The following is a 12,956-nucleotide window of genomic DNA, read 5'->3' as shown; positions in this document are numbered from 1 at the left end:
ATTGCAAAGTGTAAGTAATTAAATGTTTAAATAAACATCTACAAATATGGCATTGTCAGCTTCACTAATTATTAAATTTAGTGCTCACAAACATTTATTTGAAAATGATTAATCATTAATTATTAAATTTAGTGTTCACAAACATTTAATTCATTTGAAAATTGAAAAATGAATTAAGTGTTTGTAGGATAGGTTTTTCCCATCTCACAACAGTTCTTACAAACAAGTGTGATTTCAGAGATTAAAAACCAATCACAAATTAAGTTTTTTGTAGCCACATGATGTCAAAGCAGAGCTACAAAAATTATTTCAAAAATTATAGATCAAAAATTAGAGTTGATATGGGTTAGGTACATATAATATGTTTGTTATCATTGACTGCACAGCCTCCAGAAGGAATATCTAAGGTTCTGAAATCTAGGAATAGTCTGTTCTTCAGCTCAACTTTTTGCACCATGCTTTTTTTTTCTAGTATGATTTCATTTTGTATGTCTAAATTTTTGACCCATCAGGAATTTATATTTTTAAAACGTTTTTATTTATAGTATAACATATATACAAAGCAAAGAAATAAAAAAGCAATAGTTTTCAAAGCACTCTTCAACAAGTAGTTACAGGACAGATCCCAGAGTTTGTCATGGGCTACCATATGATCCTCTCAGATTTTTCCTTCTAGCTGCTCCAGAATATAGGAGGCTAGAAGATTTAAATATATTTTTTCATCAGAATCGACTTTTTTGTGTGTGTGTGTGAAAAATAACACATATACGAAAAAGCAATAAATTTCAAAGCGCAGCACGATAGTTAGTTGTAGAACATATTTCAGAGTTTAACAAGGGTTATGTTTCTATAGTTTTAGGTTTTTACTTCTAGCTGCTCTAACATACTGGAGACTAAAAGATATCAATTTAATGATTCATCATTCATATTCATTAGTTAAATCCTATCTTCACTGTATAACTCCACCATCATCTTTGATCTTTCCATCCCTCTCTTTAGGGTTGTTTGGGCTATGGCCATTCTAAATTTTCCATATTAGAAGGGTCTGTCACTGATACGGGGTTGGGAGATGGAACTATCTGATGTTCTGGAGAGGCTGAGCCCTTTAGGTTTCAGGATTTATCTGGACCAGGGACCCATCTAGAGGTTGTAGGTTTCTGGAAAGTTACTCTAGTGCATGGTATCCTTGTGGAATCTTATATATTGCCCTAGGTGTTCTTTAGGATTGGCTAGAATGGTCCTGATTGGGGTTTAGCAAGTTATGCAAGGTAGCAAGGTCTAACTGAAGCTTGCATAAGAGCAACCTCCAGAGTAGCCTCTCAACTCTATTTGAGCTCTCTCTGCCACTGGTACTTTATTAGTTACAATTCTTTTCCCCCTTTTGATCAGGATGGGATTGTTGATCCCACGGTGCCAAGTCTGGATTCATCCCTGGGAGTCATCTCCCATGTCACCAGGGGAACTTTCACCCCTGGATGTCATGTCCCATGTAGGGGGAAGGGCAGTGATTTCACTTGCGGAGTTGGGCTACATCTGAGCAACAAAAGAGGTCCTCCAGAAGCAACTCTTAGGCACGCCTATAGGTAGTCTAAGTTTCTCCGCTACCTACATAAGCTTCACATGAGTAAGCGTCAGGATCAAGGGCATGGCCTATTGAGTTGGGTGTCCCTAAAGTTTGACACAGTATCAGGGGATTCCCTGATGGTAAGGCTTAAAGTTCCATATTCTTTCTCCCATCCTTCAAGGGACATTGCCAATATTTTTTGATTATCTGCTTAATATACTCTAGGATGTATCCAAGCATTGCAATCTATACAGGATTAAAGATCCTCTATCTTATTCTGGGCTTCCTGTGTTTCATTTGTTCAAATGAGCTATACAGATAGGTTGAGTTAGATTATGTGCAAAAAAATTTCAGTTCCAGACCAAATAAACCTTTCTTCCTTTGGTCTCAAAGAGTATGTATGGTTCTAAAATATAGACACTGTCTTCTTTACCCCTGTGTTCTGGATTACTTTAAGGAATTTATTTTGATGTAAGATATGTGAGGTAATTTTTTTCTTTTTCTTCTAGTCAGCAAGCCAATTGTCTGCACTCCTTTTTGCAGTACGTTTGAGATGCTAACTTGATCATAAACTATATTCCCACACTGCTTTGACTAACTTTTTAAAGTGGAAGAACAAATGACTGCTTAATGAATGCTGTTTAGTTGTAATACTCTTTCAAAAGTTGTTTAGGCTTGGGGGACCTTTCTGGTGGCAACAAGGTGGCTTGCCCACTGTCTAACAAATGGGGGCGCGTGAAAGTATAAATACTGCGCATTGAGAGTAGAAAAAGAGTTAGTGTCTTAAGGGAGGAGCAGAAAAGTGCTTAGGGTTCTGAGAGGAACGTGAGGGCACTGGTAGATGTTTTGTGGAGTAGGGGGCAATTGAGTGAGGTTTTTTTTTTAAATGCTTTTATTGTAAACAACAAACAAACATACAAACATTCTTGACATGGTTACAATCAATGGCTCACAATATCATCACGTAGTTGTGTATTCATCACCATGATCGTTTTTTTTGAATATTTGCATCTCTCCAACAAAAAGAAAAAAATCATACATGCCATACCCCTTACCCCCGCCTCATTGACCACTAGCATTTCAATCTACTCAATTTATTTTAACCTTTGTTCCCCCTATTATTTGCTTATTTCTTATCCATGTTTTTTACTCATCTACCCATACTGTAGATAAAAGGAGCATCAGACATAAGGTTTTCACAATCACACAGTCACACTGCAAAAGCTATAACATTATACAATCATTTTCAAGAAAGATAGCTACTGTAACATAGCACTACAGTTTCAGGTACTTCCTTCTAGCCACTGAGTGAGGTCTTTAAGTTGGGCCAGTGGTCTTCAACCCAGGGTACCTGTACCCTTGAGGGTACAGAAAGACTTTCCATGAGATATGCAACATGATGGTTTAAGGGCTTAATATCCAGATCCTTAGTCTACCAGTTCTCATTCAAACCCTTATCAGTTTTGAGTACATAATGCATATGGTTCGTGAAATTCTGGTTCTCCTTTCCTACATCTCACTACTGCCAAAAATGGGAGTGGGAGTGGAGATGGGCCTCCCAATGCTCTCTTACTATGGAGTATTTCTCTGAGGTATAAAACCTTCTGGGTCACCAAAGTGAAATCCAGAATTTGGGGGTACATGTCCAGAAATGCATCACTAGAGTCTGGATGACAAATTCTTTTGCAAGTTAGACAGTTTGCAGTACTTTGCTTTCAACAGAATTGACGAAGGACCTAATCAAGTTGTCAGCTAATAGGTCATTAAAAATAATTTGTAATGATATGTAACCATGTGATTTTGTGGCATATAATTCAGAAGTTCAAAGCATCAAGTGACAGTTCCATAGCAAAGCTCCTATACCATCTACATGTTTATGCAAATGATATTTCCCAATGCTTGCATTTATAAAAATGTAATAGAGAAATAGAATTAATTCTGAACTCTGTGTCACTCTAGTAATAAGAATACTTATTCTCAGATAAGTGAACTAATTGGCAGAAAACACCCCTGTCCATCCTTGTAAAAGATACATTTCCAAAAAGATTTTTGTTTTCTATCTTGAATAATTGTTTATCATTCTGTAGTAAAAATTACTAAGGATAACTTAAGTCAGGAAAAAAATTAGAGCCCTTGTTTATTGGAACTTGAAAGCAAAATTAAAATTTCAATTTACATACATATTTCTGTGGCAGAGAGGTAGATGAGGTGGTTTGTAAAGGAATTCCAAGTATAAAAATATCTTCTAGTAGGATAAAATTCTGTGGGAAAAGTAGAATGAAAATATAAGTTTAAGGTGAAAAAAATTATATAAAAATTTCAGCTGTCAAAGAACCTGTTCATGTATTTTTAAGTGAATATGATAAGTTTTAAATTACTTGGGTTTTTAGATCTGTTGGCTACATTTAAAGGGAGGGGGTGGAAGAGTTTTATTTTAAAATATCAATATTTACAGTACTCCAGAAATTATATCTTTTGCAGTTATTGATGAATTTTACATTTATTCAAATAGGTGCAAAAGGGTTCATAGGTGTGTTTTTTTGCATGGGCAGGCTCAGGGAATTGAACCTGGGTCTTCAGCATGGCAGGTGAGAATTCTGCCACTGAGCCACCATTGTACCATCTGGCTCATGGCTTCTAAAAATTATTTTGGGGAGTAGGCAAGCAAAATATTTTAAGAAATTTATGAAATCAGGGAAGATATTTTTCTGATGCAAGAGTCACAATCATGTTTCTGGAGGGAGCATAATTTAAGAATGAGGAGAAAAGGGGGACTAGAATTCCAGGGAGAAAAACTGGGTGGTGTTAAGGAAATAAATAGAGGATTTAGGGTGGAAGAGGAGGAAGGGGGACAGTTTTTCTTAAGATTGGAGAGAATAGGAAGGTAAAGATGGCAATTTTGAAATAGTTTCTAAGATGGGAGAGAAAAAGAGGGTAAAAATGGTAGTTTTGAAATAGAACAGGAGGAAATCAAGGATTTAAATGTGGGTGATTTTTTTTTTTAAACAGAGACAGGATAAAGACATCTTTGGAGAGTGAGAGTGGGAGTGTGAGACTCAGTTCTTTGGAAAAGTAGAAAAGGTCTGCATTTAAGGTTGTGGGGAATGCAGTATGAAAAATATTAGAGCTACTTTATATTCTATTTCCAAAAGATTTGAGTTAGCTAACTAGAGAGGAATTAAAGAATTGCCAAGCATAAGAATGAACCTAGTTTTAGGTCATATGGCATTGGTTTTGAGCATAATTAGCTGGCCAGTTTCTTAGTGATGTGTTCCACTTTAGGGAAGCATAACAAGTGGCTATGGCAGAGCAAGGGGAAGTTTCATGGGGGCAACGGTTTTGTCTGTTTTGTTCACTGGTTTCCTGGTTTCTTCCTTTTCCCCCTTAGCACTTATCATTTTCTAACATACAGTATATTTATTGTTTATTACTTGTCTAATCCTGGTAGGATGTAAGATGTATGAGGGTAAGAATGTCTGTTAACTGATGTATCCAGTCCATTAGTACACTGCATGGCACTTAGGAGTTGGTGTTCAGTAAATATCTGTTGAATAAATGTTGAATAAGGAATGCTTATACATTACACATTTATAATATCCTTATCTAACAGTGATTTTCAAAATGTAAGGGGGTTTATGCTGGCACAACTCTATCCATATGGAAGAAAATAAAGTTGAACTCCTACCTCATATCATATAGAAAATACAAATAAATCAGACAGATTAAACACCTAAATGTAAGAAATAAAATAAAAATTTTGTGATAAGCTCTAGAAGAGCAGATGTGCCATCTAGTATCACAGGACATCTTCTTAAGTAAGTCAGGAAACTCAGAAGCATAAAAGAAAGATGGACACATTTGACAGTGTAAAAACTTCTAAAATACTGTATGGTAAAAGGTCCTACATATAAAGTCAACAGACAGATGACAGATTCACAAAAAGATATTTTCAATGCAGATAAAAGAAAACAGGTTAACTGTAATACAGGTATCAAATAATTCTTACAGATTGACAAACAACAACCTAATTGGAAATGAGATAAAGATATGCATGCACAATGAAATAAACCAGTGTTTTATAGAGATAAAAACAAATGGTTATTGCATATTGTTCACCATAACAAAAGACTGTGAACAAAAAGTGAATGTTTTTTTTAAAAGGAAATGATTGAATCAATTACATTATTATCCTTGTGGAATTTGTGCAGCTTTTTAAAAGAATGCATTAACACTATGTAAATTTATTTTAAGGAATTTTTATAAGATGTTTGAGAAAAGGAAGATATAGAAGACTAGATATAATGTGATTTTATTTTTTTAAAACCAATAATGGGCAAAAAATAAAAACAAACATATATGATGTTGTAAACGATTGCATAAAAAATGCAAGGTTAATTTTATAAGAGTTACCTGGGAAGGCAAAATAATGAAATGGGAAGCAAGGGGAAGGCAAGTTAAAAGGAAAAAAAAGAGCACATTAAGAAACAAAAATGTATGCTATAATCTCATTTATGTAAAATTATGTCTGTGTGTAATGATACATTTGATATTATTCTACACACCAGTAGGCAACTAAAAAAAAACATTGCAGAGCACTGTGTTTAATACAATGTTTAAAAACAAAAAAAAAGTTCCTATTATACATATATAAGTGTTTGTAAATGTGGGCAAGGCAAAGGCATGGAAGGATAGATACCTCAAGTCTGTTAGAGTGGGGCTGAAAGGGTGTGAGTGGTAAGAGATGATTAGGTTTTTCTTTATACAGCTCGACTGTAAGTGACATAGACGGGAAGAGAAGAGAGTGAGAGAGGGAAACTATCTGTTGTTTGGGCTGGCCTAACCTGGGAAAAGGAATTAGGGTCCATTAAAGACCCTGATGATGCTGAATATAGTAAAAAAGTGTGGGGGTCATGGAAAACAAACTCAACATCCATTTTAACTTTACTACAGTTTTTATTGGCCTTCAAAGTTATAAAAATGTCCAGAAAATGTTATATTTTTATTTTCTGCCACTTCAATATCATATTTCTTCAGGGTCTCTAAAATAGGAATTTTTGAAAATTGAGTTCTGGTACTTAGAAACCTCAGCAGGTGGAATGAAAATATTCTGGATTCTTTTTTCCTCTGCCTTTCCCCTACCCCTTCCCACCTATCTCAGCACACGACGGGATTGTGATTAAGATCGAGGTACAGACTAATGACGAGGGCTCAGAAAGTTTGGAGGCACCTGAACCCCTGATGGGGCAAGTGGAAGAACATGGCTTTCAGGACTCAGAGCTGGGTGACCCCTGTGGAGAACAGCCTGACTTGGACATGCAGGAACAGGAAAATACATTGGAGGAGTCCACGGAAGGCTCTAGTGAGTTCAGTGAGCTCAAACAGATGCTGGTGCAGCAGAGAAACTGCACAGGTAAGTTCTGTGTAGGGGCAGGTGGAAAGCTGGTGGGAGGAGCCCTATAGATAGCCCAACCCCCTACAGGAAATTTGTAGGTTCCTTCAGAGAGGAGGACATGGCAATGATGGGACAACAGACGTGAAAGAACCCCACGTAGGGCCTTGTGGGTTTCCTGCCACAGGAGTTTTAAGAATTTAAGGGCTAGGAAAGAAGTTGGGATAGGGAAGGACTGGTTCAGATAAGCATAGGAAGGTATATCAGATCATACCTCCAAATCCCTCATTTTATGGGCAGAGAAAGGTCAAATAAGTTGTCCAGGATCACACAGATAAGGGCAAAGCTAGAATTTCCATCTCCTGACTTGTCCTGGATGGTTCTTATGTACGCCAGAAGCCTTTATTAACTTGAAGATTTTAACCCTTGGAGTACATTTTTTTAAATCACTGACTGTACTGTCTTTCCCTGGTAGAATTTAGGTGTCATCTGCATTTTTAAAATGATAAAACCTCAGGGTCATCATTGCACACACTTGCTCCTTGTCAGTACAATGAAGAACACTAAGGAGGTGCGTTCACGTTTCTTACCCCAGGGTATCTTTTTGGATAGATTTTCTTACGCTGAGCCATCCTTTCAATCCTGGGAAAAGCCCTACTTGATCATTATTATGTATTTTTGTTAAGGCACTACTGAATTTAGTTAATTAACATTTTATCAAGGAGTTTTACAACTATATTCATAAATGAAATGAACCTGAACTTTTCTTTTCTTGAATCATCCTCCTAGTTTTGGTAACAAGATTCAACTAGGATTATAAAATGAACTGAGCAGGTTTTTTTCTTTTTCTATATTCTGGGGAAAAAATGGACAAGATGGGAAGGAATTAAGGATGTTCCTTGAAAATTTGGTAGAATTCACTTGGGTTTTTGTTTCGTTTATGTGCAAAAGTGTCATTAAGCATCATATCAATTTATATATTATTGTTTATATTGAGAAATTTATTTACATCCATTTTATTTAGGTTTTAAAAAATTATGTTGATGGTTTTTAAAGTTCTCCACTTTATCTATAGATAATTCCTCTGTAGTTTGCCTTTTTGCATTTAATAAAGTATCACGAACATCCTTATTGGTCAAAAGATATGGATCTGATTCCTTATTTTTTAATAACTGATATTCCAGAATTCTTTTTAATATACCACATTGCCTATGCCTTTCATAAAATAATAATGAAAGATACAAGGTAAATTATGGGTAGATGCTAATAATAAGCTTCATAATATAAACCTCAGAGTGCCGTTTGAACCTTCCCAGTAATTCTAATAGAACCTTAGAAAATTAGCAACCATTAGTTTGTAGATTTTGAGTCCAGAATTTTAGGGATAACTGTTTTTTATGATTTCATTAAGAAAGAACAACTTTGACACTCAAGGAGAGTTTAAATCCTCTTAGGCCTATTTTTCCCCCTCTTTTGTAAACAACTCTGTATTTTCAGAATAAACACCAGAGCAATTAGTTTTCAGCCTCTTAACCTGCCTCCTCCTTCCTGATCTTTTAAACATTTTCCAAGGATATTCAAAGTCACTTCCTGATGAGAATCCTAGCAGTACAGAGACAGCATTGTCATATGTCAAGAGTACTGAGCTGGGACTTAGCACACCTATGTTCTAATTTTAACACTACAATTTACTAGGTTGAGAGTAGTAAAAAAGCGCTATAGCTAAGTCATGAACGAAGTTAAGACCTAAGCCAAGTCACAAACATTGCTAGCTTTAGTTTCTCTGTGAGACAGGATGAGAGACTAGATGATCTCTAATCTGCAAGCTCTGAAGTGGTCTATGACTTTCCTCATTTGTGTGCATCACTTGATATCTCTGGGTCTTGGATTCCCCATCGCTGAAATGGGGATTTTTGCTTGACTTAATTTATATCGTGAACATAAAAAGAGAACAGGTATCAAAGTGCTTCGAAAAAGTTTGTGTTTGTTTTTAAGGATTCTGCAAATGTAGACTGTTATTATGTCTTCTGTCTCATATAAGGGCTCAGAGAAGTGAGTAACTTTCTCATAATCACATTAAGGTCAATGACTAAAAATAGAGCTTTACAATTAACAGGGTTTACAGAGTGCCAAATAAGTACAAGGCACTTGAGAAAATCCAAACAGTAATAAGGCCATTCTTTTTCTCTAGGACTTATATTCTTGCATGCCACATTTGCCACAGCACTTAGGTAGATCCTAAAGGGCTGGGCTCGAGGGCAGTGGGATGGAGCAGGAGGACAGTAATTAGTCAGGGATGTAAATGGAACACTTACTGTGTTCGTGGCACTGCCCACAGTGGGAAAGGCAAAGAAGAACAGCCCAGTCCCAACTTCAAGGTTGGAAGAGGGTGATTATGCAGGTGAGTCATTCACACATGATGCTACTGAGCTGAGTCCCTGATTCCTGAGGTGGGCCACCAACACAGTGCTGTGATTCAGAGAAGGGGTGGAGTCCTGCCAGTTGAAATCATGTTAGACTTTAGGGAAAAGACAGGATTGGAGCTGGATGCTAAATGATTGGAACGATTTGGAGACATGGAGAAGAAGGGGGAATTCTTAGAGGGGAGTGAGTATAGGCAGGAGGAGAAATTTCCAAGTGAGTTCAGATAAGGAGTAGACCAGTCTGGTTGAGCAGAGTACATGTAGAGAAGACTGTGGAAGGGAAAATGTTGAGACCTCTGAGTGGAGACCCTTTTGATGCATATGCTAGAAACTTAACCCTTAAGTAGCCTAAATGGAATTAAAAAAAAGTATTTGTTGGCTCAAATACTTGGTAAGCCCATGAGTATGCCAACTTCAGTCTCGATCTGGGTGCCTCTTGAGGGCTCTGCATTCCTGTTGGTTTTTTTCTTTCTTGCTGGGCACTGCTGCCCTAGCAGCTTGGGAAAATGGGCACAGGCAGTGGCCAACTTCACATCATGACCAACCAGGCCTGACCTACTTCCTCCAGAATAAAATTCCAAGAGAGAACTCTGACTGGCCTATCGGGAGTCGCTGCTTTTTCCTGTTCCAAACACCGTGGCCAGCTTGGGTTACATGTCCAGCCCCATGGGAGTGGAAACAAGAGGTTTCCCCAAAGAAGGATTTTGGGCTGACAATGTGAAGTGTGTGTTGGTGGGCATGCGTGATCTATACCTAGATCCAGGTTAGGAGCTATTATAGTCAACAGCTAACATCTTTATCTTGCTCTCTGTCTCTGGAGCAGAGGGGATCGTGATAAAAACAGAGGAACAAGATGAGGAGGAGGAAGAGGAAGAGGAAGACGAGCTGCCCCAGCACTTGCAGTCCCTTGGGCAGCTGTCGGGGAGATACGACGCCAGTATATACCAGACCCCACTGCCGGGGGAGATGTCTCCCGAAGGCGAGGAGAGCCCCCCACCCCTGCAGTTGGGAAACCCAGGGGTGAAGAGGCTGGCTCCCAGCTCCCACGGGGAACGGCACCTGAACGAGAACCGGGGGTCCTCGAGCCAGCAGCAGCGGAACCGCCGCGGCGAGCGGCCCTTCACCTGCATGGAGTGCGGCAAGAGCTTCCGGCTGAAGATCAACCTCATCATCCACCAGCGCAACCACATCAAGGAGGGGCCCTACGAGTGCTCCGAGTGCGAGATCAGCTTCCGGCACAAGCAGCAGCTCACGCTGCACCAGCGCATCCATCGCGTCCGCGGCGGCTACTCCTCGCCCGAGCGCGGGTCGGGCTTCAACCCCAAACACACGCTCAAGCCGCGGCCCAAGTCGCCCAGCTCCGGCAGCGGGGGCGGCGGCCCCAAGCCCTACAAGTGCCCCGAGTGCGACAGCAGCTTCAGCCACAAGTCGAGCCTGACCAAGCACCAGATCACGCACACGGGCGAGCGGCCCTACACGTGTCCGGAGTGCAAGAAGAGCTTCCGCCTGCACATCAGCCTGGTGATCCACCAGCGTGTGCACGCGGGCAAGCACGAGGTGTCCTTCATCTGCAGCCTGTGCGGCAAGAGCTTCAGCCGCCCGTCGCACTTACTGCGCCACCAACGGACTCACACGGGCGAGCGGCCCTTCAAGTGCCCCGAGTGCGAGAAGAGCTTCAGCGAGAAGTCCAAGCTCACCAACCACTGCCGGGTGCACTCGCGCGAGCGGCCGCACGCCTGTCCCGAGTGCGGAAAGAGCTTCATCCGCAAGCACCACCTGTTGGAGCACCGGCGCATCCACACTGGCGAGCGGCCCTACCACTGCGCCGAGTGCGGCAAGCGCTTCACACAGAAGCACCACCTGCTGGAGCACCAGCGCGCCCACACGGGCGAGCGGCCCTACCCCTGCACGCACTGCGCCAAGTGCTTCCGCTACAAGCAGTCGCTCAAGTACCACCTGCGGACCCACACGGGCGAGTGAGCCCGGCGCCCCGCCGCCGACCCCGCGGGCAGGGTGCGCGGGGCCGAGCCCCCCGGACACCCGCCGCGGCCACCCGGGGAAGGCCCGAGCCCACCGGGCGGGGGCGGGGCAGGGTGGACCCAGAGCCCCTTTGCTGTGAGCTCCCCTCTCTTTCCGTCCCTCCCGCTAAGGACACCGGGGTAGTGAGACCAGGTTGTTGGCTGCCATTGTGTATCCCCGCGGCCCCAGGGGGGAGAGCGCGGACCTGGGGAACCCCTTCGGGTTGTTAATTTCCTTGACAATAAAATGGATGAAACCAATCAGCACGGGGGGAGTGATTTGGCCGCCGGCCAGTCGGAGGGGCGAAGCAGGGCCATTTAGCTGGGGATAGAACTTTATAATTACCTTTTGGATACTGTGGTTCTATTTGATAATAATAGAGTAATTTTTAAAAGACGAGCGTTTCCTGTTTGCCGTTTTTGTTTGGTTTTTAGGGGTGGGGGTTGAGGACGTGACCTCAGTGACCTGTACCTAGTGTTAGTCGAAAGGCTTTACTGAGTATCTTTTATATGCTCCTTCCATGCTGGATGGTGAGAAGGATGCACATCCTGCTGCAGACGAGTTTGTAATCTAAAAGGGGAGACAGGATTTACAAGCTTGGAATGGTACACAAGTCTAAGGGTAAAAGCAACTGACTGCAGACCATCCTATATGCGCTGGGTGTCAGGGAGGATTGTGGGAGCTCAGGAAAGGAATAGGTTTCAGTTGACTGGAATGACCAAGGGAAAGTGACAGTCGGATTTGTAATGGGCTGGAAAGATATATCTAGCCAAAGGACTTCCCTCTGATGCAAGCAGCCTTCCTGCCTGCCTTGACATGCAGCTGGCCGTGGAGTGGCATGACCTGAGGCCTACAGAGGTGTAGGGAAGGGGTGCAGAGGCCCCTGGTGCAAATCCTTAGGGAAGCCACAAAAGGCACTAGTCAGAACATTTTTTTTTTCAATGTTGCACCAGGTTAACTCTAGATGTGTTGAATGCATGAACTGCATCCTGGTTTCACTTGGTATTCATTAATTTCCAGGCACCTCTAGGGAGGAAATGAAGACATATTACATTGCCCACAGAGCTCTTTACCCTTACTCTGCTACGGGGCTGGCAGTGACCCAGAGAGCTTTAAGGGCCACTTGAAGGGACAATTTACCAAGGCTAGCATCCTGCCTGACTCAGCCATGTAAACTGGGGGAGGCCAGACTTTTCTGCTTAAGGCCACTAAGATGGTCCTGAAAGACCTGCCAGAGCTGGACATAGTTAAGTTGTAAGTATGGAGGTGGAGAAAAACGACAGGGGTCACAATAGTTACAGAGATTTTGTAAAAGGGAATTTGGAGGAAGACAGTGATCCATTTTTTCCTTAGAAGGGATCATAGGTGGCATCAAAGCTTTGCTTCTCAATTGAAAACTGAGGCACTGAGATGGGAAATGATGCACCAAGGCCTAAGGCTATAACTTCTTGTTTACACTGAAAATGTCTCAAATAGACAGTAGGACATTAGAGAAAGCAGCCAGAGGAAGGAGTAGAGATCTGTGGTGGCGTGAAAGGAACTGGAGAGGAGGCCAGTGCTT

The 12,956-nt window shown here is 41.3% G+C and overlaps 1 protein-coding gene across 4 annotated transcripts in view; it reads left to right on the top strand.

Moving 5' to 3' along the window:
* Positions 1–11,365, top strand: part of ZNF777 (zinc finger protein 777) — a 28,146-nt gene extending 16,781 nt beyond the window's left edge. For 3 of the 4 annotated variants that reach the window (XM_077148958.1, XM_077148939.1, XM_077148965.1), the window contains exons 5-6: positions 6,723–6,974; positions 10,197–11,365. In XM_077148958.1, the coding sequence (XP_077005073.1) occupies positions 6,723–6,974; positions 10,197–11,356 (1,412 nt within the window). In that variant the 3' untranslated portion in view covers positions 11,357–11,365. The remainder of the gene's footprint in view (positions 1–6,722; positions 6,975–10,196) is intronic. The other variant, XM_077148948.1, reaches the window with a different exon arrangement.
* The last annotated feature ends 1,591 nt before the right edge of the window (positions 11,366–12,956 follow it).

This window comes from Tamandua tetradactyla, chromosome 1, assembly GCF_023851605.1.
Source record: "Tamandua tetradactyla isolate mTamTet1 chromosome 1, mTamTet1.pri, whole genome shotgun sequence".
Lineage (NCBI taxonomy): Eukaryota > Metazoa > Chordata > Mammalia > Pilosa > Myrmecophagidae > Tamandua > Tamandua tetradactyla.
This window is presented reverse-complemented; position numbering and strand designations above follow the sequence as displayed.